General features: G+C 59.6%; 2 protein-coding genes across 3 annotated transcripts; one reads left to right on the top strand and one right to left on the bottom strand.

Moving 5' to 3' along the window:
• Window positions 1–11,735: 11,735 nt before the first annotated feature.
• Window positions 11,736–13,346, top strand: MSMP (microseminoprotein, prostate associated). Its single transcript, XM_009680592.2, has 3 exons — window positions 11,736–11,897; window positions 12,588–12,696; window positions 13,193–13,346. Exons 1-3 carry the CDS (start codon window positions 11,786–11,788, stop codon window positions 13,344–13,346), a joined length of 375 nt encoding a protein of 124 aa, XP_009678887.2. The 5' UTR covers window positions 11,736–11,785.
• Window positions 13,347–14,886: 1,540 nt separating this feature from the next.
• Window positions 14,887–27,846, bottom strand: LOC138064370 (RAB6A-GEF complex partner protein 2-like). 2 transcript variants are annotated; one of them, XM_068926492.1, is made up of 9 exons: window positions 27,370–27,846; window positions 26,491–26,634; window positions 22,168–22,304; window positions 21,664–21,747; window positions 17,498–17,647; window positions 17,266–17,412; window positions 16,708–16,835; window positions 16,262–16,439; window positions 14,887–16,030 (listed from the first exon to the last, which is right to left on the bottom strand). In XM_068926492.1, the coding sequence occupies exons 2-9, from the start codon at window positions 26,604–26,606 to the stop codon at window positions 15,807–15,809; spliced, it is 1,164 nt and encodes a 387-aa protein (XP_068782593.1). In that variant the 5' UTR covers window positions 26,607–26,634; window positions 27,370–27,846; the 3' UTR covers window positions 14,887–15,806. The 2 variants fall into 2 exon arrangements, 1 of the variants encoding a protein (XP_068782593.1); XR_011137611.1 differs by having other exon boundaries at window positions 15,899–16,030; window positions 16,187–16,439; window positions 27,370–27,526.
• Between the last annotated feature and the right edge of the window lie 81 nt (window positions 27,847–27,927).

The following is a 27,927-nucleotide window of genomic DNA, read 5'->3' as shown; positions in this document are numbered from 1 at the left end:
TGGGGCCCTGGGGAGGGTGTCCCCACCGAGGGGGTGGGCTAAGGGTGCTATGGGGCCCTGGGGAGGGTGTCCCCACCGAGGGGGTGGGCTAAGGGTGCTATGGGGCCCTGGGGAGGGTGTCCCCACCGAGGGGGTGGGCTGGGGGCACTATGGGGCCCTGGGGAGGGTGTCCCCACCGAGGGGGTGGGCTAAGGGTGCTATGGGGCCCTGGGGAGGGTGTCCCCACCGAGGGGGGTGGGCTAAGAGTGCTATGGGGCCCTGGGGAGGGTGTCCCCACCGAGGGGGTGGGCTAAGGGTGCTATAGGGCCATGGGGAGGGTGTCCCCACCGAGGGGGTGGGCTGGGGGCACTATGGGGCCCTGGGGAGGGTGTCCCCACTGAGTGGGGTGGGCCGGGGGGTGCAGGAGGGTGAGGAGCCCTATGGAGGGAGGCCATGGGTAGCGGTGTCCCCCGGGGGGGCCGAGTTGTGGGGTAAAGGGGGAAGGCCCTGGGTAGGGGTGTCCCCACTGAGGGGTCCCCCAGGTTGTGGAGTTGGGGGGACCAAGCTGTGGGGCGCTCGGGGGGAGCCCCAGGTGTGCTGTCCCCACAGAGGGGTGCCCCAGGGTGTTGGGTGGGGGGGCCTGCAGAGAGGGTGCCTTCAGTGTGAGTCTCCCCCTGGGGGGGGGGGTGCAGGGGGTCTGAGAGAGCCTTGGGTGTGGGTGTCCCTGCCAGGGGGTCCCCCAGGCTGTGGGGTCCCCTTGCACCCCCCCCCTTGTGCCTTGCTCCATGCGTGGTCCCCTTGTGCCTCCCCTGCTGTGGAGGGTGCCGGGGGAGAGGTGCCCGGGGAGCTGCTGTGCCCGCTGTGCCCGCTGCGCCCCTGCCCCACGCGCGCGCCGGTCACATCGCTGGGGTCTGGCTGGGGCCGGGGGCGCTGGGGCAGGAGAGGGCTCGGGGAGTCCCTCCGCCGGGCCCCCCGGCTCCCAGCCGCGGGGGGGCCGGAGGCAGCAGCACATCTGGGCTGCAGGTTTCAAGCCTCAGCAGCGGCCCCGATGCGGGGCGCTGGCGCCGAAACCGTCCGTGGGGTGCAAGCCGGGAGGGGGGGCCGGGGGGGCCAGAGGGTGGGGGAGACCAGCCGGGGGAGGGGGGGGCTGCGAGCGGAGCAGGGGCGCTGGGACAGAGCCCCGGGGGGCTCTGGGGGGGCAGGGAGCCCCGAGGAGCGCCCGCCAGCCCTTGCAGGGACGCCGGGGGGGGGGGGTTGCAGAGCGGGGCAGAGGGAGGCCGCGCGGCAGGGAGCCGGGGGGCCGCGAGCAGGCGAGGGGCTGCCGCGGGGAGCTGGCCCCGCTTGGGGGGGTTGCAGCGGGGCCGCGGCGGGGGCACGCAGCCGCCGCGCGCCGCATTCCTCGCATTCCCGGCCGGCCCGCCGCCGGCCCGCGGGGCCCCCGCCGGCCCCCCCGCCCTGCCGCCGGCCCCTGCCCGTTGCAGGGCGTTTTGGAGGACGCAGGGGCACTGGCAGGCACGGGGAGGGGGTGACGCCTGGAGGGATTGAGCTGGGCGCCCTCCCCACGCGGGTGCCCCGAGCAGCCCCGGTGCGGAGGACGAGCCGTGCCCCCCGCGGCTGCCCGCAGAGCTGCAGGGTTGGCCCCAGTCACTGGGGTCTCGCTGGCACCGCTGCCCCTGCGGGGGGGCGTGCTGGGATCCGGCCGGCGAGATCCGGGGGTGTCCCCAGCCCCCCCCCCCGGCCCCGTGGCCCTCGCAGGACCGCTGCTGCCGGAGGCCGTGAGTGAGGAGTAAGGGACAGGCTGGGCATCTCCTGAGGGCCACGTGGCGGCCCGGACGGGACGGGCAGCGGCTGCGCGCGCCCCCCCCGGCCCGCCTCCGGGCACGTGCGCAGCTCCAACTGCAGCCGGGCCCGACACCTCGGGGGCCCCAGCCGCTCTGGGGCCAGGACCGGCGTCCTCCTGCCAGTGCCTCCGCACGTGTCCCCGCGATGAATGACGTGTCCTTCCCGTCGGGGGGTCACGGAGCTCGGCTTGCCCAGCCCAGCAGAACCTGAGCTCCGGGCATTGGGTTCCCGGCTATAAATACCCCGGCGAGGTCGCAGCTCCCAGCCGGGCGAGCTGCCTGAGCCAAAGGACGATGCCGGCCCAGGAGCAGCTGTAATCCAAACGGGGTGTACGTCTGGGTGAGAAGTGTGAAGCAGGGAGGGTCTGAAGCAGCTTCCCCCTGGGGCACCGGGGCTGGGGGAGAGGGGGACTGCCCGGGGTGCATGAAGCAGCCAGCCCTCCCGTCCCCCTGCAGTCCAGCAAAAGGAAGTTCCTGGAGATCCCCCTCAGCCCAGGCATTTCCAGGAGTACTGGTGAAATCACTGTGTCCCTGAGCCTGGGAAGGACCGAGAGCAGAGCTGGGCACAGTGGATCCCCAGGGGTGCTGCTTGGGAAGCGCAGCCCAGGTGATCCGCACCTTCTCTGTGCTGCTTGGCCAAACTCAAGCCCGCCTGGCTGGGGACCTGGCACAGTTTGGGGCCACGGTGCCTTTTCTAGCGCCCGCCCCGTTTCAGCCTCAAAGCCCGTCGGCATTGCCTGGGGCACAAATATGTCCCGAGGACCCTTGCCAAAAGCTCTGCAGCTGCCAAAGACCCTGGGGCGCTGACTGCACCAGGCCCTGCGTGGCGAGACGAGATGGGGACGTGAGGAAATGGGGACAGGGGCACTCCAGCAAGGGCTGGGCTTGGAGCCTGTCGCCCAAACACCTCCAGCCTCGGGGAGCCTCCGCTGCTCCCTCTTCCCTGGGGAGCCCCAGGCTGGCAACTGGGGTGTGCTCCCGGCCTGCGGGATGCCACCCGGGGGACTTCTGGGGACCTCGGAGCAGGAGGGCAGAGCAGGGGATGCCTCTGGGGTAGGAGCAGGCACCGGTCAAGGCTGGTTGTGCAGAAGGGCACGTTTCACCCCAGCAGGGCCGAGGGTTTCCCGGAGGCGCAGGCAGAGAGAGCAGAGGGACCCCGGGCTCTCATCCGCTCTTGCCGGGAGCAGGAGAGCCGGCTAGAAAGCCGCAGCAGGCACGGTGCCTCCAGAAGGGGCCGGGAGCGGGTGGGACTTGCAGACCAGGCGCGCAACCAACTTCCCTGCGACGGGTGAGGGCGCTCCCGGAGGAAAGGGGCTGACGGCCCCCCGGCTCCGGAAAAAGCTTTGTCCAACCTTTTCTGTCCCTGCCTATGATGGGCTGGGGACGAGGCTGTTGTGTCACTTGTTGGGGACCTAGCGATGCTCTTGTGGGACGTGCTGCAAGCAACGGGGGCGTAGCGTCGGGGTGAAGCGACGCCAGGGCCACGGGGAAGCCGGCCGGGAGCACGGGGAGCAGCGCTGCACTCCCGCTGCTGGGAGGCCTGTACGGGGCCGGGCTTTGCTCTGGGGTCGGGGCCGTGCCAGGCTCAGCAGGGAGTGTTTGCGTGCAAATGCCAGCAGAGGGGGCCCAGTGACCGGTGCTGTACACCGTACGCTGCACGCTGTACACCGCTGCACGGGGATGCTGGCACCGCCAGGGCACCGTGCACCGCTGGGGCAGGGAGGGCTGGGAAGGGGATGGGGTCTCACGAGCAGCGTGCCCGAATGTGCCGCGTCCTCTCCTTAGCCGTCCCAAGCCGTCCCAGAGACCAGGGCTGTGCAGAACGGAGGGGACGCGGTATCTGCACGGTGTGTCGCGTGCCACCGTCTTCGGCTGCAGCCTCCCGCGCAGGCTGAGCCGGGCCCCGGCGCAACCATCCCCGGGGCAGAGGGGAGGGAGGGACACGGAGCGATGGATCTTGGGGGGGTCACTCCTGGCAAACGGGATCGCCAGCCCGGCAGGGCAGCTCTCCCGGCAGAGCTGGGAGAGCAACGTGCAGACCAGGACTGCGATTTGTGATTTCTTCCGCTTCTGGAGTGTGACTGCAACAGAAGAAACAGCAGAGCAAGGGTGGAAAGACAAAACACGGGATACCACTCGTTTCCCTTGTTTCGGTCAAGCCCTGCTGAGGGCACAGCTCAAACCAGTGGTTAACAGAAGGCCCTGCACCCTGAGAGCAGGTCGCAGCACGTCTCCCACCGCATCCCTCCTGCCGGCCCAGCACTGGGACAGGCTGCGGCCAAGGAGCACCCAGGGCCGCCGCTCATTCCTGCAGAAGATCTCTCCAAAAGATAGTCCGTGGTTGCCCGTCTGGAATAACCCTGTGGGTCCTGCACTGTTTCACTACACTTCTTTCCTGCAGTTGAAGCCTCTCAGCTTGGATCTGACAAGTTTTCTACTAGAAGGCTCATTTTTAATGATTCAAGGTGAAAGCTGTTGCCAAACCTTTGCCCTGAGGGAGCCGTGGATCGGTCTCCCTGCAGGAGGGGGTTTGGTTTTGCACCCCAGGAGACCCCCATCCCTCCTGCGAGCTACCAGCAGCAGCCATCCCCAGGTGCCGGATCTGCTCCCAGGCCTGGAGCTGCCACACGTCACCGTGGGGCTGTGCCCAGCGCCCCGGCCGTGGCAGTCCGCGTGCTGGGTGGGAGCGTGGCCAACACTGAGGGCGCAGCCCTGGCCACCTGCCCCAGGTTGGGGGTCATGACCGAAAGGTTCCTGTCTTGTTTCCTGGGTTCCCAGAAAGCAAAAACAAGCCCAAAGCCCCCAAAGCGGGTGATTGTTTAATTGGTCAAAAATGTTTCTCCCTACCCTGGAATGCAATAAACCAAGCTAACGTCTGCAGGAGCGTGCCAGACGTAGTCACCTCTGCACCGAGAGCGGGGCCAGAAACCTGTCATTCCCGGAGGTGGCTGTGAAGAGCTTTACAGGCATCAGGAGTGGGGTGCCCTGGGGACTGCCAGCTCCTGGGGCCATGCAGAGGAGCTGCGCAGCGTACATGGCACAGGGCACAGGATGTGCGTACCGCGTTGGGTTGCCGGGAGGTCTAGCGCTCTGGCACAGCCCTGGAAAAGCACGTGGTGGCCCAGGCGGGCACTGGCTCCTTTTTGCTGTAGCCACTGCATGGGCTGGGGGTCATAAATGGGCTTGGTAATGGGAGGCTTGGAGTGGGAAGGAGGTAGGTGCCACACGTGGGGCCCAGCAGGCTGTCCCCTGCCGTGGTGCTAGTGGAGGAGAGTTCCTCAGAAGGACACCTCGCTCCAGAACATCTCCAGAAGGTCTCGCCCTCCAGAGCCTGCAGCCACGTGGCTGCTCTGCAGCCTGCAAAGAGCCTTTGGCAGCTCAGCTCTGGGCAAGGACAGTTCCCTGGGTACTGTCTGCCCTTACCTGGCTGCCGGCAGCGCTTTGGCACCACAGAGGGAGGAGATGGAGGTGAAAGCGGAGCCATCTCGGGCACTGAGGAGGCCCGGCCCACGTGTCAGGCCAGGCTAGCATGTGAGGTGGTGTGGGCCAAGAGTGGCGAGCCTGTGGCGTGAGATAATGTGCAGGGATGGCTTGGTGCATGCGGGGCGACCTTTGCATTTATGGGTTTCCTCTGCTCTTGTTGTCAGGGTAACCTGAAGGACTCCTTGTTTGTGTTTGGATTTTATGTGCCAACAACGGAAAAAATGGAGCAGAAGTGAATAGTTTAAAGGGAAAAATGTGGGTAATGTGGCAGCTGTGTTGTTCCTCGGGTTCAGGGCAGGTTCAGGGCAGGGGCCTGTCCGTGCAGCAAGGGCAGAGACCCAACGAGTCCATGAGGCAACGTGTTCACTGGGACTCACCAACTGCCAGTGCCTCTCCATGCCCCATCACCCAACGAGGGGATCTACACGCGTTCACAGAGTCACTGAGGGACGGTGGCTGGAAGGGACAGTGGTGGCTAAACCCTCCAAAGCAGGGCCAACCTCTAGCAGGTTGCTCAGGGCCTGGTCCCATCAAGGGCTGAAGGTCGCCGAGGATGGAGGTTTCCTCTCTGGGCCCTGCTCTAGGTTTTGGCTGCCATCACGGGGAAATATATTTCCTAATATTTAATAACCAGCAGCTCCGAGCGGGTCAGGAAGCCGGGCCACCGGACACATGGAGGAGTTGGTGTCATCGGCCAATGGAGCACATGGAGGGTTCAGCCCAGGGCCAGTCCCTGTCCGAAACCAGGCTACGATATTCCTGCTGAGATACATCTCCCTGCAAGGGCATTGCTGCTGAGGTTCATCCCGAACGCCCGGGGATGGCCGTGGAGAGCGAGACGCCGAGGCCAGGCACGCGAAGGCCCATTCGTGCCCCAGCTCGTGGCCGCTCATCTTGCAGCCGCTCACCGGGGCAGCTCCGCCACGGGTGCCCGCTCTTCCCTTGGCCCCGGGCCTGACAGGCGTGTGGCACTTTCTTGGACAGCGCGGCTCCTGCGTGGCCCAGGAATGATCTCCCAGGGTTATTTCTGACTCACAGGACAGGAAACGTTTAGGGGTTTAAGCCGAGATGAATAATGTGCTCATTTCCTTGTGCCGACTACAAAGCACCTGCTTCGGGGGATTTATGGAGTGCCGCTCTCTCGCGCTCGCGGCGCTGCTGCCCGCCCGGATGTTTTTGTTTTCCCAGGATGGCCAGCAAGTGCCAAGGCCTGTTTTCCTAAACACCTCGCGCCCTCCCGTCACGTTTCCTTCGAGAGGAGGCCGAGCGGAGCCGCGGGCAGCTGCGCGCGCCCCGAGCCCGGAGGTGCCGGCTCTGGGAGCCAGCCCCGGCCGGCACCAAACGCAGCCGTCCCGGGCGCCCGGACACATGGGGGTCCGCGACCGGCCTGGCACGGGGAAGGCTGCAGGGGGGTGTCCACGCAGCTCTAGCGAGAGGCGTGCGAGACGCGCACAGATGCCAGAGCGTCTTCGAAGGGCGCTGGCGGGCGGCGGGCAGCCCGGGGCAGAGCTGCAGCTGCGATGGGAGGGCTGGAGAGCGCGGGAGTGCGACGGCCCGCGAGAGCGCGAGGCTGTGCAAGAGCGTGGCGAAGGGCAGAAGGGAGCACGAGGGAGAGCGCAGGAGAGCAAGAGCGTGAGTGCGAGGGAGCGTGCGAGGGCGCAAGGGCATGCGAGGGTGCAAGAGCGCGAGGGGGTGCAAGGGAGCCCGAGGGAGCGCGAGACAGCCTGAGAGCATGTGCGAGTGGGAATGACTGCATGCAAGAGAGTGCAAGGAAGTGCCAGGAAGCACGAGGGAGCATGAGGAAGTGCAAGAGCCCGCGAGGGAGCACATAAGGCCGTGGCATGTCCCAGGACGTCTTTTCCAAAAGCCACCGTGCTGCTGTCCCCTCCCGCCCTCCCGAGCCCTCGTCACCCCCTTTCGTGCTGACCGCGGCTCTGCCCCCCATGACTTGCAGCAGCCCTTTGCACCCCGCTTTGCAGCTGCCCACGAGCGGGGCCGTGCTGAGCTGCCGCCCGTCGCGAGGAGCGCGGGGAGGCGGCCGCGGGGCCGGCCGCTGCCAGCCCCTGGCCCTCTCGCTGCCTTCGCCCAGCGCCCGGGGGTCCCTGGCTCCTGGCGGGTCTCGGCCGTGCCGCAGCCCCCGTCCCGGACCCGAGGGCACGGCTGCGCCCCCTCCTCTCCCAGCCGCGGGCGCCCCGGGGGGCTGGAGGGCCGCGGGAGAGCGTCCTGCGAGCTCTGCCTCTGCCCCGACACCCCGAGGAGGGTGCGGGGTGCCTGTCTCTCTTTGCGCTTATCCGGTCCTACCCCCCTTTCTGGCTCCTTGTTGCCCGTATCCCCCCCCCGCCACTGCATCTCCCCCCTCGGCTCTGCCCGAGGCCGGGAGTCGAGCGGGGCCGCGGCGGCAGCGCTCTGGCCGAGCTGGGTCCCAGCGGGGCTCCTCTGCCCGTCCCGGTTACTGCCGCCAACCCGGCGGCCGGGAGCCGTCTCTCGGTACGGCCTCGGCACCCCACAGAAGTGAGGTTTTTCGACGAACGGGCACTTTCTGGGGCAAAACCCGCCTCCCGGCAGGCTGCCGTCGCGGGGCCAGGAGCGGGCAGGGGCGGGAGAGGGCGGCGCGGAGCCCCCTCGCCCGCGGACGGACGGGCGCCGGGCACCGAGCGGGCGCGTGCCCTGCCGCCTGCCCTTGCCCTGCTGCGTGCAGCCCTGGCAGCGGGCTGAGGCAGGCCCAGCGATACGTTGCGGGTTGGGGTTTTTTTCTTTTTTCTTTTTTTTTGTTTTTTTTTTCCTGTTTAGTGAGAAAATAAAAGTGCTTGTGGGGAGCAGGAGCCAAGCTCCCCAGTGCCTAAAACAGCAATCGCGGCACTTCCTCGGATTTATGGTGTTTGCTTTCACAATGCCAGCCGGGATCCTGTTTGCTTCCTGCTCTGCAGCTGCAGCCTCAGCTGAAGGCTCTGGAGATTCGGGTTTTACAACGCTCCTGGATCCTGCCGACGGCAACTTGTCCATCATCTTTATTACCCGCGCGCCTCCTGCGGGGCTGGGGTGGGGGTCCCACGTCAGCCGGTCCCGCCTGCCCGGGTGCCGCAGAGGGCGAGGGGCTGCGCGAGCTCCTCGTGCCGCGGGCGCTGCCAGGCCACCCCGCGCCGTCCCGGCTGCTGCGTTTACCCGCGCCGCGCGGGACCCGGTATTTAAAGCCCGCGGGCGCCCCGCTCTCCCAGCAAAGCCGGATCCGCCGGCGCTGCCGGCTGAAGTCTCTCGCCTCCCGCCTGGGACCGCCACGGGCCAGCTCACAGCCGGCGGCACCCTCGGGCCAGCGCCTCCAGCCGGCGCGGCAGCTTCCCCCGCGGCGGCTTTGGGCAGGCGCGCCTCCCCGGTGCCCCCGCTGCCCCCGCAGGGGCCAGGGCAGCCGGCGCAGGAGGCAGGGGCGCAGCCTGGGCGCCTGGCCCCAGCTGAGCCTGCCGGGCAAGCCGAGCGCCTTTCGGGGAGGCGCCGCCGCGGGGTGCAGGGTGCAGGGCAGCAGGGGCCTCGGCGGGGGCGTCCGCGCCGCCGCGCTCCTGCTCAGACCCCCGTCCGCCAGCCCCGCCGAGGCACGGCCGGGCGCCTCCGGCTCCCCTCCTCATCGGCACGCTTTCCCCTTTCCTCGTCCTCCGTGTTTATACCGCTAAACGCTTCGACGAAATGGCCATATGTTGCAACCGGGATGTTAACCTTCACCTTCTCTTTAGGAAACTGCAAAGGTTGAGCTGCAGAAATCCCAGGAATGTTTTCCCGTGTCCCCGTCGGAGCAGAGGCGGTGGCCTTCCTTGGGGCCTCGCTCGCAACTCTCTGCACATTTTTGGGGTCCTTCTTTCTGGAAGCCAGGGCAAACCATCTCCAAACGAAAAACACTACTCGTGTTTTGATATTTTCTCTGCTCGGTGATGAAACGGTGATGGGTTACTTCATTGTGGTTGCTAGCGTGCCAGACTTCTCCTTCCAAACACACAATAGGAATATTCATTTACTGCCCCGATGATGAACGCTTTTATCCGCGTTATATAGTAACAACTCTACCAAAGGGCAAATTTCATTTGTTGCTGATACACTTAATCATTCCCGCTTGCAGCCCCGCAGTCAATAGGTTGTTCCTGGTACCCTGAGCTTCTCCTCCTGATCATCAGCCTTTTCCAGCTGATGTTAGACTTGCTGCCATCTGCTTCACCATTTTTCCCTTAGTTTAACATTTGTGTTTGGGAGTGCACGTTTTCCTTCGCTTTCAATGAATTCAGCGTTTTAACCAAAGCAGCCACCCTCTTTCAGGAGATCTCTCCGCACCCAGCGAAGTGGTTTCAGAGGGTCCTCCGGCCGGAGAGCCCAGCAGCCTCCGGCTCTGGGGAAGTGCCGACCTCTGTGCTCCCAACCTCGATACTATCCCGGCCCCGACGACATCCCGGCCCCGGCCATCTCCCGCTTGCACACGGCCCCTTTCTGTGGGGCGGCTGGTGTCCGAGCCCCCCCCAGACGCACCACGACCCCTCTCCGCTGGCTGGGACCTGCCCTGCAATCAGAAGGTGGCGAATCCAAAACGGATAAAAGGAAATATTTTTTCACTCTCTGCTTAATTAGGCTGCCACAGGAAAACATCCCGGCCAAAATTTAGCAGGATTCAAGGAGGGATTGGACATTTATGTGGATAACAAAAATATCCAGCTATAATAGCGGATGCCAACACAAATTCTGGAAGGGATATTGAGCCTCACGCGTCAGGGTGTAAACCTATCCCAAACTTTTAGAAAGTAGGAAGCTTAACGTAGGGGCAGATGACCCACATATGCTACTGCTACTGCAAACGCATCCCTCCCAGCGCTGGCCGAGCTGCCGCTTGGACCATCCCCGGGGTCCTATTTCCTGCTGCCAGCAGCTGCTTCTGAAGAGGGCTGCAAATTTCTGTTGGCAACTCAGCACTGCTCTCGTACGTGCCCCGGGGACGGGCAGCCACGCCGCCCAGCCCGGCAGCTCCTTGCGTCCTGGCCTCTTCCAACGCTCCCGTCCCATCCCTTTGGCCACTTTGGCCATTGGTTGAAAACCTTATCAGTTTGCTGTGGAGAGGGCCAGTCTGAGAAAGGGATTTCCCTGGGGGCCGTGAAGGGACGGTGGCAGTGCTACGTGCCCCTCCGGGTCTGCCCAGGGCTGTGATGTCTTCTCATGGCTTCCCAGTCAAGCCCCTTGTTTCCTTCTCTGGTCACTTGTCCAAACCCACCCTCATCCCCTGATTTCTTGCCTACCTCTTGCCTCCTGCACGTCTTGCTCTGTTCCCGGCTTTTGCCAGGGTTGGTCTCCAGTTCCTGACAGGGACGGCTCAGCTCCAGCCGCTCTCAGCCACTGCCGCGTCCGCAGGCGGGACTGTAGGGCCCCGTTCTCATGCTCACGTTGGTGGCTACCAAACCAAGACCTAGGAACTTTGTTGACTCGTGGGGGCTTTCCTCACTGCCCCGTGGCATGGGCATCGCCGTATAACTCACTCTCGTCCTGAAGAACCAGCTGTGGCCACCTCAGCCTGGCTGGGGCTCCGAGCCCGGCTCGGCAGCACCCCGCAAGGCTGGAGCTGCAAAGACATCCCAGCGGCAAGGGGAAACGCAACGGCTCAGCTCAGAAATCTGGAGAAGCGGCAAAATTGTGCCACGGTGCTGTCCACGCCTCAAGCCGAACCCAGCAAGGCTGTGCCGTTATATCCCACGCTGGCTGCTGCCGAACGCCGTGCCAGCAGCCACAAACCCGGGGACGGATGCGTGGCTCTGCAGCGTGACAGTTCGGACACTGCGCTTCCCACTGGCAGAAGGCAGGTTGGAGCACGAGCCCATGGTGCTACCAAGGGACTTTCTTCTTGCTCTTGCACCAGACCGATGCCCAGGCGACCTGGCTACAGCTGGGCTGGAGCACGCTGACGTGGTGCCTCTCCTGCAAGACGAGATGCTCCCAAGATCTCGGCTGTTTTAATGGATCAGAGACAGCTCTGTGCGACCAGGAGGGGAGTCCAGCGCTCTCCTCCTAGTGGGGTGCCAAGGGCTGCAGCGTAAGCCTGCCGTGACCCTGCGTGGGGCCTGCGTGACCCTGCCGAGGGCAACCCCGCTGGGGTCCCTTGGATCTCCCCTCGCCGTGGAGCCTTGCACCCACAGGGGCTTCCAACTGGAGACATTTCTGGAGGGCATGAATCAGCTTTTCACAGCTTGTTAAAAATCTTGATCCTACCTCTTGTTTTCATGCCTTTCAAATCAGGAAATGAGTTTTACAACTTTTCCAGTGGGGCACAGCTGGTGGCCAGGGTCGTAAAGCTGAACTTTATAAATATCTCTTGTTGGGATCAGGGGAAGAGCATTAAAAAGGCAGAGAGACAGAGAGAGAGAGAAAGAGAAGGGAAAGGAGCAAAAGAAAGAGAGAGAGAGAGAGAGAGAGAGAGGAAAGGCAATCTCAGCAGGACCGCAAAGAAGCCCAGCTCATCAACAGCCATGGCCATGAGAGTGCAGAAGATGGTGTGTGCCTGGGGCAGGCTTTGCCTGCTGCTCTCCCTCCTCCTCCAGCTGCCGGGCTCCCAGGCCAAATGCTACTTCGAGGCTAAAGGTAAGTGGCCTGGGGAGGTGAGCTGGGAACATGAGATGCTAAGACGAGGCCATAGATTTCCCCACGGCTCTCGGGGTGGTGGGGGCTCTCCTTTGCATGCCTGCGAAGCGCTAAGTGGGCTGTGCTGAGCTCAGGAGCATGATCACAGGCCAATGATGACTGGAAGAAGCAGTCTATAAACCGCGGAACAGCTCCCCAGGGCTCTGGCTGAGAAATCGCTCGTTGGGCCATGAAGAGCTCCTGACAGGAGCCCGGCTGGGGCCGTGCATGCAGGACCAGCAGCAAAGGGAAGAGGGCAGCCTGTATTTCTTGTGCTGCCTCCTTCCAGGGCTGCAGGGATGCCTGAGCAGGCATGGGATGTGCCTGCTCCGGGGCAACAAAAGCCACCTGCCGTTGCCCCCTGTCTCGGGGCCACAAGGGCTGTGGGGAGAGCAGCAGGACACAGCCAGGAGCAGATGGGTGGGAACATCGCTCTCGGCAGCTGCTCAGGCTTCCCACACCTGCAGGAGCCCAGGGAGCAGGGCTGCTGAGGCAGGGTGGAAAGGACACCGACTATCTTCTGCGCCACTGGGCAGACGGGAGGTTGTGATGTTCCCCCCGTCCCCTCTTTGTGGCAGAGGGGTGCCAAGGAGGTTCCCACGCCCCCAAGCACCAGCCCGTGGGTGCTTGTCTCTGCCATTTCCTTTCCAGCTCCCTGCGAGTATGAGGGGAAGCAGTTCTTCCTCGGGGAGTCGTGGCTGAGCGCCAACTGCCTGCTGTGCACCTGCCTGCACCCCATCGGCGTGGGCTGCTGCGAGACGTGAGTGAGAGGCCGCGGGGCGCTCGGGGCGGGCTGCCGCGGTCGGCGCTGCCTTGCTGCAGCACCGCCACGCAGGGCGGCGTGGGGCTGGCGGCTGGGCATGTGGCGGAGCAACTGTGACAGCCCCAGGGGCTGGTGGTTGGAGCGAGCAGGGTGCCAGGCCCTTGGGAAGAGGTGGGTGGGATCCCCCTGAGGTGCTGAGGGTGGCAGGGTGGTCGTGCTCCTTATCTAGGCAGGTGGAGAGCCAAGGACAGCCCAGGGCAGGGGCATCCCAACGCAGCGAGGGCAGGTGGGGTGAACGGTCCCAGGGCTCTGGGGACATGAGATATGACAGGAGCTGAGGCCCAGCCAGTGTCTTGCAAAAGCTGGCTTGGGGACACCCCTGGCAGGCCGGGCTGGCAGCGGAGGGAGCCATCTGGCCAGGCCAGCAGCCCAGTGGCAGACGTCAAGACCACAGCGATGCCTGCCACTGACAGCACCGTGCCCTCTCCCACAGCACCCAGCACCCCATCGACTTCCCCGACTGGTGTGAGGCCCACTACGACTCGCAGACCTGCCAGATCTCGGTGGTGCAGAAGGCCAACCCCAGCCTGCCCTGCGTGAAGAGCCTGGAGCACGAGTGGGGCTTGCCGGCACCCCCGAGCCGCTGAGCGACAAAGTGCTGGACACGGGGCTGAGCAGATAGAGGCCCGGCAGTGCCCCCGTGCCCCCAGCATGAGCCTCTGTAGTCCAGAGCGCACCTCCTGCATGTTCCAGACCTGCCCCATCCTGTAGAGACATCACTACAGCCACCTTTGAGGGAAACCACTATCCATACACTATTGTACTGAGCTAACATTTACACCCTAGTGCTGCCATGGTACGGCTTTGCTTCTGCCTTCAGCTCCCTGAACTGAACCGGGCTCCTTCCCTCGAGACAGCATGCCGAGGAGGCCCTGCATGAGCGGGGGCTCCTCGCCTCCCATCCTCCAAGGCCAAGCGCCTGGCCAGGGCACACAAGTGCCCAACAGGGCTGCGAAGCCGAAGGCTCTCGCCAGATTGACCTGGGCTTGCTAGCGTGACTGCACTACTCTCAGCTCTCCCCAGCAGAGCAGGAGGGGAAGGAGTCCCTTTTTTTCTCAGTGCCTGCAAGGAGGAGGGCTTGTGTAGCTCTGAGCCAGGCTTTCTTTAGGAATGCAGATCCCAGGGGATCTCCTCCCAGGAGCGCAGGAAACTTCCCATTTAATTTAAAGCAAGGGTGAAAGGGCCAAATTTGCTTATATCGCAGCAGGTAGTCTTGCACTCCTGTGTCCACCGTGGCCCTTCATGCAGGACCTGCGCACCCCGGCCAGCCCCTTCTCTGCCCTGGAGCACGAGGGACAAAACCCACCTCTGGAACCACTAACGCCCCTGCTTCTGCAGCTCCCAGAGCGAGAGGAGACCCCCCCCTGGCACCGCACACCAGCCCTGGGCAACACTGCAATGGAGCCAGCCCAGGGCAGGCAGCAGCGCCCTGGGTGTGCTGGGGGAAACCACTAGAAGATGTCCCCAGCCTCCCCTCCGGAGGCTGTCCCATTCCTAGCTGCAGGGAGCACGCCGGGGGAGCCCTGCTAGCGTTCAGGGAGCTGAAGCAATCTGTGTGCGCCAGGGTGGAGCCGGCTGCCCCGGCAGCCCGCCTCAGCTGGTGCCATGCCTGTGTTGTGCAGAGCCTTGTGTAGATGTTTCTGTTCTTGCAATAAAAGTATTAAACAAACAGGAGGTCTCCAGCCAGTGACTGTTATTTGGGGCGGGCTGTGCCTACCACGGGGAAGAGGCCTGCAGTGTTGCACCTCCAGCCTCCGGAGCAGAAGGGTGCAGTCTCCACCCAAGGGACCCCCGGTCTAACCTGCCCTACAGCTGGGGCTAGGCTCCAGCCCACCAGAGAACAAGCGGCTCCTGCTTGTGCTGGGGCCCCGGAGGGCTCAGGGCAGAGCTGAGCCTAGCAGAGTTCCTGATGGTCCTTGCCACCACCAGCACCAGTCAGGAGCAGCACTAGGTGCACTGCACAGACCCTGCTCTGCATTACCCAAGAGGCAGCCAGAGGCTGTTAGAGATGCACCCACTCCAACCCACAGCCCCACATGCAGCCAGGCGTACAGCGACACTGTGCACCCCACTCCCTTGCAGCAGCAGAGCCCAGAGGCTGGGAATAAGGCTCTCTGGAGGACCAAGTTTGCATGTTCAGATGTTTATTAGATTTCCATGCAAAGAGGAAAATTCTTTGAAAGATTTGGTGGAAATGCAGAGCTAGCTGTTGAGCAGGGAGACCTGAACTCAACCTCAGCTCCAGGAATGCACAGCATACATTTGCTCCAGCTCCCCAAGGATCCTGAGACCTGCAGGACGCCTTTGTGACCAAGAGGGAGCCCAGATGCTTTGTACTTCTCAGTGCCGGCTCAACACCATCATGCTGCCACCTCGCTCAACCTCAAACTGTCAAAGCACTTGGCTACATCCAGGCTACCAGCACACGCTGGCAGTGCAGGGCTGGCCTGCCAGGACCTGCCTTGTCCATGCTAGGGTAACAGGGGTGCTCGGCTAGGTGCACGAGATATCCCTTCCACAGTGCAGGACAGGCATGCCAGGACAGTGCCTACTGGGAGAGCAGTCTCCCACCCCACTCCAGTGGCCTGCATGCGTCACCTGGAAATGAGACCTCTGCTTGTGGGGTCTCCGCTGTAGGGATATGACCTTCACACAACGCTGGTACGAGCTTCACCAGAAGAACTCCGTTCTCCTTATCCTGGGCTGGACCCTTCTCTCTTGGAAGCCCCTCGAGGGGCAAAGGCACGTAGGGTCATTCCCTGGCAGGCAGATCTCCTTTCAGTGAGTGCTAGGACTCGCTTGTTCACCAGGCGAGAAAGGGAGACAGCGTCTGGCTCCCAGCTGACAGGCTGCAGCACAAGGCACTACAGCAAGCAGAGTACTCCTTTGCCCACAGGCAGGACACACCTGCCGGGCGCCCGCCTGGGCATTGCAGGTAAAGCCAGGGGAAGCACTGGGCTGCGCACCCCACACCACGCTGGCTATAGTCCTGCCTGCCATTCCCACTGGCCTGCAGCACTGCAGGCTCCTGCCAGCAATCCCCACTCTCAGATGGTGATGGAGTTGGTGCTGGAGAACTGAGAGACGTAGGAGGCCAGGACGGGGTTAGTGGGAAGGACTTTGATGGGCAGGTCCCAGCTGAAAGTGTCCACTTCGATCTGCTCCACCCCTGACCAGGTGACGGCCTCCGACTGGCTTCCACGAACCACGCAAGTCCCCGCTGATTCCCCGGAGGTCACAAACTCGAAGTGCAGCCTCCACTTCAGGGACACTGTGGGCAAAAGGGGAGTCAGCAGCCAACACAACAGGGGACAGAGACAGCAACCGTGTCAGTGCTGGCTGTCCTGGCTAGGGCACAAGCAAATATGCCCACTCACACAGGCCCAGCTCCCTCCCACACAACACGACGGTGACAAGGCAGGGCTACCTGTAACACAAGGAGATGTCACAGCCCTCCTGCAGAGACAAGCAGGGGCAGCTCCCTTCCCCAGTGGCCACTAACCGATGTTGGTGGTGAATCCTGGGGTAGAGCTCAGCGGGATGGGCAGGCTGAAGCTGCTCTGGGCCGTGTGCAGGCAGGCCTCCTGATGGCGGGCGTGCGTGCTGTAGGAGACAGGCTGCCCCCGCCGCCGCTGGAACTCCTCCTGGATGCTCTCCTCCGTCTGCAGGCTCACCGAGTACTGCAGGGCAACGGGCAGGGTGCTCGCTCTCACACGCTCACACAGCCACGGCTGAAAGCCCTGAGGCCTCCCATCCTCCAGATGAGCACTAATTTGGAGTCCTTCCCCACCTCACACCCTAAGAGGACCCCAGATGGGTCCCACTGAGGCCTCACTAGAAACCCCAGAGAAGCTTAGTCCCACCCCAGCCCCAGCCTCACTTTCCCACACCTGAAACCACAGCTCTGCCCCTGTCTCTCTGCATAGTGAGTCCGGAGCCAGCACTGACCTGCAGACACGGGATGTCTCCTTCTGAGAAGTTAAATGTCCCAATGACATCCTCTCCGATCTTATACACTGTTTTAAAGATACAGAATGTCCCCACCTTCCCACGGGTGTTGCTGATGTTATACAGGTCTGTGGAGAACACAAAGGGGAGAGGGTTGCAGCATGATGATTGCTCCAGACAGCAATCTGGGGGAATTTAAGAGCCCACCAGACAGGAATCCACACCTGCTGCCTGGGAACAGAGGACAGGCCCCTGGAGGGGGCATTCCCTTTGAGAGGTGCCTGCAGTGAGCAAAAGCAAACCCCCCAGTGTGTGATATGTCAGGGAAGAAGCTCTGCCTGGCTGAAATAGGAAGAGTCTGAGATTGGCAAGGAGGCGGTTATGGGGAACTGATCTGAGCAGGTCCTGATGGAGCTGGAGCTGCTCCACAGCACCAGTCAGAGCTTTTTGCAGAGGGCATTGAGCTGGGAAGGGGGCTTCGCCAAGGGCAGGCATGCAGGCATTGCTTAGTTCAAGCACAGGTTAGGACAGCAGGATCAAGCAGGGAGAACGACCTACGCAGGCTGCGTCGGGAGGTGGCCACCATCAGCAGCTCTGTCGCCAGGTCCGCCAGGCGAGAGTCTTTCTTCAAGCCTTCCTCCTCCTCCAGGAAGGGGTTTGAGGGAGCAACGGCCTCATCCTGCGGGAACTGGTAATCCTTGAGCCCTGGGAAGAAGGTAAGAGAGTGAGTGGGGCAGGGTAGGGTGCAGACAGGCCCGTTTCCGAAGGGAGGGCAGCGCTGTAGCCTTACCATGCAGCACAAGGACACGGAAAGGTACGCGCAGGAGCTTGATGGGGGAGTTCACACGCTGGCAGCCAATGGTTAGCTTGTACACGTACTTCACTGACTGTCCCCGAAAAGAAGGAGGGCCATCTATGGGCAGCGTCTCACAGTATGAATCTGCAACGAGCGCAGAAGGTATTGCTATCCAAGGCCAAACAGAAGTTTCTGGAGCTGTTGCTCAGAGACTCCTTGCACTGATGGTTAAGAAGAGCAGTGGGGCTGAGCTAGGGGCAGGGCAGGGTGTTCTCTACCATCTCCTCTTTCCCACAGCGGCCTAAGCACATCCCCAGCTTCCCTGCAACAGTGCCCTGCTGCTCACGTCACATCACGTGTACCTGCCATTTAGATACTGCTTCCAGCACACACAACCACATGCACCAATTCTGCCTCAAAAGAATGTGAAAGATGTAAAACCCAGGAACACAAGCACATGAAAACTGAACTTACTCATCACATGTTCAACCTGAATTTGCCTCTGCATGCTTCCTTTATGTGCTGCCTAACATAACATTTTCAAGATGAAGTCACATGTTGTTTTCCTCAGGGCTTTGCCTCATTCATGCACACACAGTACTGAAGGGAGAGAGATGCTGATCAATATTTATTTCTATAGTCACTTTACACAAACCTCAAGCTCAAAAACAAAAATGAAGTTTCCTGCTGTGCTTTCCTGTGAGGCTTACCAACAGTGGGTATAAATGGCCAAGAAACAATTAACAGCCCTCACAGCAATCTGTGGAGAATATCCCTTTACAGGCTGACAACTTACGCCATCAAGACTCCGAATCTGTGACCTCTGAGATACCAGGGTCTTGCTTTACACAGCATTCAGCCCTCTCAAAGCCCCTAACCCACTACACGAACCCCAGTGCATCTCGATACAGTGTGAGCACTTCTGCACACAGAGTAATAAGAATGAGGTAAATAGCGTCCTGTGGAAAGTCTCCATCTATCCGGCTTGCCCACCGTGACGCAGATACCCCCTGCCAGAGGAAGGGCAGCATCCTGCTGTTAAACCACAGATCCTTCCCCAAATCTGGCACATCCTAAACTTTGAGGCTTAGATTAAAAGATAGAGTTACATTTTAAATATAACTTCCAGATTTAAAAAACAGAACTCGAAAGAAAAAACAACCCATGCTAGTGCCTAGAGCTCTACTGCCAGGCTCTCACACCTAAAAACGCAAGGCGGTCCCACTGGAACAAGGCTAGGGTGCAGCTGAAGCTGAGACTTGTCCTGACAGGGATGAAAGTAAGGTATTTCAAAGGCAAGTTCAGGAATGCTGCAATAGACTGCTGTAATCCCCTACACCAGCTGTTATGAACTCATGCCTGACTTAATAATAAGTACCCAGGAACATCTTTAAGCCCAGTCAGGCTAACCTGAGTGCAGACCTCTGCCGTCCAGGGCAGCGGGGAGGAGCATGGGAGATGCACTGCTGCTTGCTACCTGGCACAGGAATGCTGAGACTCAGGAAGTCCCAGCTTCAGCGCAGGTCCCAGGAGGAAGTGCATTCCCGGCACTCCGGGTGCCTTCCTCTACCCACCCTGCTGCACCCTCCGGCTGGGCTCCTGGCCTGTATCGATGCGGCCTTCACTTCCTCCTCTCTTTATGGTATACCAAATATCTAAAGGTATTACAAACTGGAGAGGAGGCAAAAACAGCCACAGATACGACTTGAGGGCTTGAGAAAATGTTCAATGGTGACAAATTTAAAGAGCTTGGTCAGGGCAGTGTGTCACAGTGACGAGAGGTGAGTCAACTTCAAAATATAGGTATCACAACAAGGGGAAAATATGGAAGAGTAAGCTTGTAGGCAACGGAAAACAAGGCCTTTTATCAAAAGATAGCCTCACACAACCTCAGCTATACATGCCAGCTCTTGCTCTATTTTAATAACATAGTACTTCACTGAAGCAGAATTCAGGTTTCTCGGTATTTTTGCCTTTCCAAACTGTGCAGCAAAACTCAAAACTTCTGAAAAACAGGAAATGAAAAATTAAGATACACACCCACACAGCCTTAACTCTGCCTCCACGGAGCTGGCAAGAGCCCCCAGGAATGATCCGCAAGCATGCCAGCTGCCGTCTTGCGTGAGGGGAGCTGCGCTGCAGGCTGACGGGAACGGTGTGAGCAGCCTGGCAGAGCTGGGGCCGAGATATCAGAAAAACAGGATGGGCCAGGCCCCTGTGGAGCCTGACTTCTGCTTGTAACCAAAGGAAAGAAGCCAGAATCCACGGAGGAATCACTTCATTGCTGCAGTTAGCTGCCCCAGTCAGCCATGGTGCAATGGGAGAGGAACAGCGGGTATAGGTGCTAAAAAGCTGTGCCACCACACTGCCACACACATTGGCATGACACACCAAAGAGATATGTGCATTGCATAACCAAGGGGAAAAGCTGCCACATGCAGTAAGAGTCTCAAAGCATAGTAGGCACCGCATCTTTTCCTGAGGGGCTGTGTCCAAACGCAAGGCAGACATGGGTTGCTCATGTTCAGTGTGACCAGAGGCAGAGCGAGCACACACAATACACGACATCACTCCGAGGGGGACATTAGCACTAGCTTAGCTGAAGGCTAAACAGCTTTTGCCTGCAACAGGCAGCACACAAGAAAATCCCCTTATAACCCAGCCCAACCACCTGAGCCCTGGAGCCAGGCAAGATTGCTGTCACCAGTCTGCTCTCCCAGAGACTGTCTGAGCCACTTCCAAAAAAAGGGGCTCCCCCTGCTCCTGGAGAACAAACGCTCCAAGCCAATACTTGCCAGCAGCAAGGAGCGCAGGGGAATCCAGGTGAGACTCCGGGCATTTGAGATTTCTGCCTCCTCCTCCCTGGCACAGCCACTTTCACAAGGCACAGAGGACTTGGACTGTGATGTGGCATGGCCAGCTCCCAGCATTGGCATACTGCTGCGGAATAGTAAATAAATGACTAAATGTGCCTGGATAATAGGAGTTGCAGTTTAGGACATATACCCAGCAAACATTCCTGGACAGCACTGCTCCACCCCACTAATCACCTAGTCGAGCCAGGTTCATTTAGCCCTATCCGCTTTTCTCTCCAATCAGGCCCCTCCAGGCCTAGAATGGTAGCAAGTCACAGCTTCAAAAACGGCATGTTACAACTCACGGCTTCTTGGTCTCGTCTGCAGCTCTGCTCTGACCTCCCCAGACCTGAAAATGCTCCAGCGGAGCCCCCTCCACCATAAGCAGCGCATCTCTTCTCCTTCGCTCTGCGACTTGAGAAACCTCTATCACCCAGTTACAGCAGATACCTAGGACAACCTGAAGAGCCTGTCCACGTGGAGCCTGTAACGCCTAATGTTATGCCACTGCTGGACCATGCGCTCAGCCACGGCTGAGATGCAAAGGAGGTCTGCCATGAAATGACAGGCTCAGTCATCCCTCTGCCAACTGATAACAGCACACACTTGTGTTTTCCCAGCTGCCTGTTATGGCAGAAGCCCCTGACACATGAAGTTGCCTGGAAATAGGAAAATTAGTTACTGCAAATTCTCTCTGAAAAGGATGAAACTTTCTCTAAACAATAAATGGGAAAGTAGTGAAGAAGGAGAAGCTGAAAGAGGGCCCAATGGAAGAACATAGTTTGAGGGTTTTGAAGGGATGGAGAGCTCTGAGCCAGAGAAGATCATAAGTGCTTGCTTTCAAGGCAAAGTCAGAAAAAGACAGGGCTGTGATTTGAAGGACAGTCATAACCTTCAGAGGAAGCATGGACCACTGGAGGATGCCAGCTAAATTCCAAGAATACTCCAGCGTGGCTGAAGAAAAAAAGGCAGGGAAGACCAGGTATATGCTTCTGTTCTTCCAGCTGTAGCCAAAGATACTTCAAGAGTGTTTCATGCCTTGCAGCTACGCAACGGACCTGTGGCAAAGGACACGGGCCAGGGGCAGAACTGAGGGACACTTTGCAGTATGTAGGCCTGGTACGCTGGAGAACACACTGTCTGGACGATGCAGCAGGGAACAGTTGCTTAGCATCCGCGCTCCCAAGGGACCTGGCCTTCTGCGAGCACCAGGTCTCCCACTCGCAGCGCTCAGGTCTGCAAAGCTGCTTTGAGAGCAGGGCTCCCAAGAACGCTTTGAGCAGAGGAAGAGAAGACAGGACTCACAGGACTTTGATTCCCCAGGATCCAGTCGCAAGTCACAGAAGAGAATCTTTGGTGGAGTGGACAGGATACACTGACCCCGCTCTCCTGGAAGAGAAGAATAACCAAGTGAACACTGCACAGTCGCGGGATCCAGACTGAGGGGCACTCACCATGTCCAGGGCCAGCTGTGCCTCACCCTCACCAGAAGGAACGGGGAGGAGAAGGGGACAACGAGGAAACATCTCAGTCTCCGGTCAGATGACAAGACATTCCCAGAGCAGCTTGACTGACAACCCTCATGTTTTGCTCCAACCCTCATGTTTTGCTCCAACCTAATATCACTTCGATCTCAGCGCTAAAGAGGCACTGCAGCAGCCATGCACCAGGGAATTATGCAAGGAAAGCAACACGGGCTTCCCTTTTGCGTCTACATGTGCTGCCCTCAGACACACATTACACTCCGCTTCATTCCTGCTCACTGTGCTCTCACTTTCCCCTACCCAGGAAAACGAGAGTAGCACTCACCTCTGTTGGGGACGAAGACTGTCTCGTTCTCTGCCTGCACATCGTGTTTGCTGCCGTCCGAGGGGGGGAGTGCTACCCGGTTCTCGCTGGCGTGAAACTGACAGTGGATTTGGGCGCTGGCCCATGCCAGCATCTCGCTGAGAGCAAAGAAGAGCAACATTCGTGTCTACACTTTCATCTGGATTAACGCAAGCATGAACTCAGAGAATAACAGCTCTTCCTGCTTATCTCCATGTGCAACTGCTCTTCCAGAAGGAAGAAGGCCTTGCTTCACTGTCACTGAAGCCACTCTCAAAGCCCCCCTCTGAACATGCCTTCAGGGCAAACTGGAGCTGGGTCGCTGACCCAAAGCCACCTCTACCTGAGCTGCACGACAGCCACTGACATCAGGCTTCACTCAAGGCTACGTGGGCTGAGGGCTCTCGCTTAGCAGCAATTTTTGCAGCCTCCGTGAGCACTGGAGCCACAACACATTGGGCATGGCACAGAAACAGAGTGAGGAAACATCCTGGCCCCAATAAGCCTGCTGTACACACAAGGCAAAAGATGGAAAGCAATATAGGTCATCAGCTACCCCTTCCACAGAGAGCTCCCGAGAGACAAAGTGGCCCGCGCAGAATCCCACAGGGATCTTCCACCAAAAAAGCTGAAGTGTCCTGAGATCCAGTCCAAGGCCTTCTTCACTTGGTCACCCTTCTCACCACAGCAAGGCACAGCTGGGATCTGCCGCGGATGCGCACTACTGAGAGGAAAGCTCTAGCTGTCACACGCGGGCCATGCCTGGCAGAAGACTTTTAGCCATCACAAGTGAGAAGTGACACAAAGAGCAGTGTTCTGAGGTGCCTCCAGTGATGGTGCAACAACCTGGTAAACGGGTGGACATAATCAAACCGGAAATAACAAAGGCCTCCGACCTGCGATCAGCTGCCCTGAGCGCAACACTCCCCAGGGCAGGCAGGCTAAAGACATGCTCCCTCCCCACAGTACCGTCCGTCCCAAGAACATCAGTCTCTGCTGGATGTGTCAGACTGGAGACGGACACTTCTGGGCCAACCCCAGACAGTGCCACAGCTCTGCCTACTTCAGAGATACCTCTCTTGGCTGCAGTGCTCCTGTCACAGGTCTCTGAGAGGCAAAAATAAGGCCTTATCTCCTGCCCTGCTCCCTGCTCTGAGGCTCGGCCGTTCTCAGCGTCTAGCACAAACTCTTGGGGCACCTATAACTGCACCAGCAGCGCTGGGTCAGGGCTGAACCCCCAATTCAGCTGGGATGGTGGGGAGACCACACTGAAAAGCCAGCACAGAGCTGTGATGGGAGAGAACGAGCATGTACTTTTACTGCTCACAAAAGGTCTATGGCAGGGAGCGCTGTAATATCCACTTTTTTTTTTTCCTAGAAAGCAAATGCAGATTAAAACATAGTACAAAATAAAGCACGCTTCACAGACAAAACCCAAGCACCACAGAGAGGTCTACGACGCCAACTAAAGCAGCAGGTGCCTGTCACCAGCGACGATCCTGGAGGCTGCAGAGCTTCTAGCACACAACCCTAACCTGGCTCTGCAACAGGCGGTGAGCAGGACCTTCAGCCCAGGCCCCTGCTCAGGGCTGACCCGCTCTGAGCTTGCCAAGACACAAGCACAAGCCTGGGGCCTGCACTCTGCAGGCTCTCAGGGAACCACAGCGCTGCCCCTCCTAGCTGCCAGGCAGCTTCTCCAGAGCACCTCCTGTCCTGTCCCACCTGCACTGGGCAGCAGTTCACCCTTCCGGCTCCGAATTTTGGTTCTGGGCAGCTCTTCCCCAGCCTCCTCTGCTGGTCACCCCATAGGTATGAGGTTCTTCTATTTGAAACACCACGAAACTTTGCAGTCTCCCTGCCTGTGATATTCATTATTTTACCTGATGATGAGGAAACACTGAAAGGAATCTACTGAAGGTTATAGGGGAGGCAAAGGCATCATTTTGCTCCCTTTCTGTTCAGCCACAAGAATTGATTTGTACCCAATATGAAGAATAGTCTTGCATTTTGGACTTCACTACAGCCTCAGCCGTTCCACAGGGTATTTCCAAAGGCATCATTCACAACTTTCAGTTTCCAAACCCCTTATCTATCTTTATTTTAACAGATGCACTGTTAATTTAGCCAGTGGCTGGTTCCTCTGGTGTTATCTAACATCATGATCTCATTAGTCTGCTGCATTCATTTCAGCTGACTAATTATGCACTATTTGATCATTTGTATGTTCTGGCTGCTTTTCTGCAAACAACACACTGGATTCTCTACTCAGTTACTTCTAACCCTACAAGTTGTAATTCTGTATCTTCAGATGCACCAGTGTGGCTTTTTCATAAAGTCTGCTAAAAGGTTATCCTAAGACTTCTGCTATATGAAAACAGAGAAATGCTCTTGTTTAAGAGACAGTGTTTACTGATTTTATATAACCTCAGCATGATTACAGTACCTTCAAACACAGTATTCTTGTCTATTCAAACACAATGAATTTTGTCTTCATTTATTTTCAGTATTGCACAAAAAAATGCCCCTGAATTGTTTTTATGTTTCTAATTTGCATGTGCCTTTCTACTGGCAGACCTTGCTCTCCCAGCTGGTAGGATATGAAAGGATCCTGCCTTACTGCTGAGGACACTTCTCCCTTCTCCCACTTTTTCTTACAACTCCTGTAGCCCGCAACAGCCCCAGTCATCATTCCGCACAGCCTTTGCGCAGAACAGCTTTGCCTTGGTTTTTCGTATGCCTCACATACCACAATCAAATTCTCTTTCTACCATTTGCTTACTACCCTACGCTTCAAACATACGCCTCTCAGTTCTTCCACTTGTGCAGCAGCTTTCTTTAGCCCTGAAAGCTATTCCTTGAGCAGTCCATCTGTTTACTGCAGTGACTGCACTTTGATCTGGCTACTGCCTTTACACTGTAGCTTCAGTTTCTAATCCACCCATCTATTAGGTGTTCCCATTCATATGATTTAGCCTAGACTGGTCAGTGTGGCCAACTCCTTTTTTATTGTAAAAACTTTCCTTTTTTCCAAGAGCTGGTTTTCTACAGACCACAACATTCCTGAAATTCACAAATGAAGCTTCCATTACTATGCTGTGAAACTGCAAAACTGCTCCATCTTATATCTTTGCAGTCCTACATATTTCAGAGGAACAGGAGCTGCAGCGACAGGTCCCAGGTCCACTTTGAATATAGCCAGGCCAGCACTGACCATCCTCTCACATGCTGTATTTCCAGAATGGGGAAAAACAACTATCACTTTACAAGACAAAATTCCGGAAGCTAGATGCTCATGCCAGAGTTGAGTTTGCAAGTTTAACTCATCAGGCAAGAGGAAACCCAAATAAAAGATGGAAAGTGAAGGAAGTCAATTAAAGGGGTCCTACAGTGGTAATACAAAAAAAGATTGCTTTCCTGCTGTTGAGACTGGAAGCTCTGACTGTGGGTCCACCGGGTCATACCAGAATAGGCATGTCTGAAATTTGTACCGGCAATGAAAAGATGCTGAACTGCACAGGGCTGGAAATCGATACTTCCCAGGAAGGACCCAAGAGAAGAAAGCAATCTCCACCCCTTGCAGGATCAGACAAGGCCACACACAGAAACACGAGGCACAGAGGCTTTGGGTGAATTATTTCTCTGTTGAAACACTCCCTGTGAGTCAGTATAGAAAGCTCATCTCTGCTCACCTGTCCTCAATGTCTACTTCAGGCATTATGAGGCTACAGAGAGAGACGATGCTCAAAGGCTGGGCCACAGAGAACATCTCTGACTGCTTCTTCCCCCCTCTAGGTATTGCTAGTCCCTTTGATTGCCAACCCCGGAGGCAGGATCACCCTGACATGCCTGTGTGGTGCCAGGCATAGAGAATTCCTTCCAAAAATATAGGAAATAATGATGTTGTCTGGATCTTGCCCTGTAAGGCTGCCACTCTGGTGTAACCAGACACTCTGGTTTGATAGCCAGTTTGGCTCCATTTTCTGCCAATGACTCTGCTGCTGAGGGCACACCTGAGGGGCAGTTAGGACCATCTCCCTCAGCATCTCAAACTGCATACTTTCCTCAAGTCTCTCTTAGGGGCAGAACACCAGAACTGCCTCAGTTTTAGCCCTGACAGCAGCTCGAGATGGGGCCAAGTGCCATTTGCATAGTACCTTGGGGCAGGGAAGGCACCAAGGCTGAGCTGGCACTGTTGCCCCACAGCTCGGCCGTGCCTATGCCCGAGCGCTCGGCGCTGGGTGGACGCGGACAGCGCGGCTGCAAGGCTTCGCGCGTGGAAGGGCCCAGCAGCGGGGGCTGCCCTACCTGCTGGCAGAGGTGGATGAAGCCGATAAGGGGTTGGTGAAGGTGATCACGCACTCCAGCACCTCCCCTGCCAGGAAGACAGGCCCGTGGCCCAGCTTGGCCAGCACCTCGATCATGGCTCAGACGGCTCCGCTACGCACCTGCCTGGTAAAAAAAAAACAACGATGCATGTGGGGAGGGAGGGCTGGATGGGCAGCGGGGCTGTGCAAGTGCCCACGGGGAGGTGAGGAACACCCTGGGCACAGGCGTGCACGGGGGACGGCGACAGCCCCGGCCCCCCCCCCACATACACATAGAGGGGAGTCAGGATGAGGCCCACACACATACACACACACGTAGAGGTCAGTCAGGATCAGGCCCCCCCCACAGGGGCCAAGGACAGCCCCAGCCCCCCCCCCACACACACTCACACACATGTAGAGGGGAGTCAGGATCAGGCCCCCCCATACACACACGTAGAGGGCGGTCAGGATCAGCCCCCCCCCCCCCACATACACACAGGTAGAGGGCAGTCAGGATCAGGCCCCCCCCCATACACACGTAGAGGGCGGTCAGGATCAGCCCCCCCCCCCCCATACACACACGTAGAGGGCGGTCAGGATCAGGCCCCCCCCCCATACACACACGTAGAGGGCGGTCAGGATCAGGCCCCCCCCATACACAAGTAGAGGGCGGTCAGGATCAGGCCCTCCCTCAAGTACAGGCGGACCAGGGACAGCCCTGCCCCTCCCCCAGGCGGGCAGGGACAGCCCCGGCTGTAAACACACGGTCGTAAACACACAGAGGGGGTCAGGCACAGCCCCGGCCCCTGCTGCACAGCCGGACGGCACCCCACAGCCCCCCCCGTCCCCCCTCCCGGCACGCCCCGGCTCCACTCACCGCCCCGCAACGGCCCCGCTCGCTGCCTCTCACACGCTCCGCGCCGCTCCGGGCCCGGCTTCCCCGCCGCCGCTCGGGCTCCGCTCGGCAACTCCCGGCCCCGCTCGGGCTCCGCTCGGGCTCCGCTCGGCAACTCTCGGGCTCCGCTCGGTAACTCTCGGGCTCCGCTCGGCTCCTCTCGGCAACTCTCGGGCTCCGCTCGGCAACTCTCGGGCTCCGCTCGGCTCCTCTCGGCAACTCTCGGGCTCCGCTCGGCAACTCTCGGGCTCCGCTCGGCAACTCTCGGGCTCCGCTCGGCAACTCTCGGGCTCCGCTCGGGCTCCGCTCGGTAACTCTCGGGTTCCGCTCGGCAACTCTCGGGCTCCGCTCGGCAACTCTCGGGCTCCGCTCGGTAACTCTCGGGTTCCGCTCGGCAACTCTCGGGCTCCGCTCGGCGCCACTCGGCAACAGTCGGCGGCGCTCGGCCACGCCCGCGCCGGCGCTGGGCCGTCCTCGAGGGCGCTGGGCCGGCTGCCGGCGGGGCGGGGCGGGGCGGGGCGGGGCGGTGTCCCGGGCGGG

Source organism: Struthio camelus, chromosome Z, assembly GCF_040807025.1.
Source record: "Struthio camelus isolate bStrCam1 chromosome Z, bStrCam1.hap1, whole genome shotgun sequence".
Taxonomy (NCBI): domain Eukaryota; kingdom Metazoa; phylum Chordata; class Aves; order Struthioniformes; family Struthionidae; genus Struthio; species Struthio camelus.
This window is presented reverse-complemented; position numbering and strand designations above follow the sequence as displayed.

What these genes read in the sequence shown, in the direction of transcription:
- MSMP (XM_009680592.2), top strand. Translation starts at nt 11,786, where the DNA reads ATGGCCATGAGAGTGCAGAAGATGGTGTGTGCCTGGGGCAGGCTTTGC. An exon ending in ATGCTACTTCGAGGCTAAAG is followed by an intron (nt 11,898 to 12,587) that starts GTAAGTGGCCTG and finishes TTTCCTTTCCAG; the next exon opens with CTCCCTGCGAGTATGAGGGG. An exon ending in GGCGTGGGCTGCTGCGAGAC is followed by an intron (nt 12,697 to 13,192) that starts GTGAGTGAGAGG and finishes CCTCTCCCACAG; the next exon opens with CACCCAGCACCCCATCGACT.
- LOC138064370 (XM_068926492.1), bottom strand. Translation starts at nt 26,606, where the DNA reads ATGATCGAGGTGCTGGCCAAGCTGGGCCACGGGCCTGTCTTCCTGGCA. An exon ending in CCGTGTCCTTGTGCTGCATG is followed by an intron (nt 17,413 to 17,497) that starts GTAAGGCTACAG and finishes CCTTCTTCCCAG; the next exon opens with GGCTCAAGGATTACCAGTTC. An exon ending in GAGACATCCCGTGTCTGCAG is followed by an intron (nt 16,440 to 16,707) that starts GTCAGTGCTGGC and finishes GTTGCCCTGCAG; the next exon opens with TACTCGGTGAGCCTGCAGAC.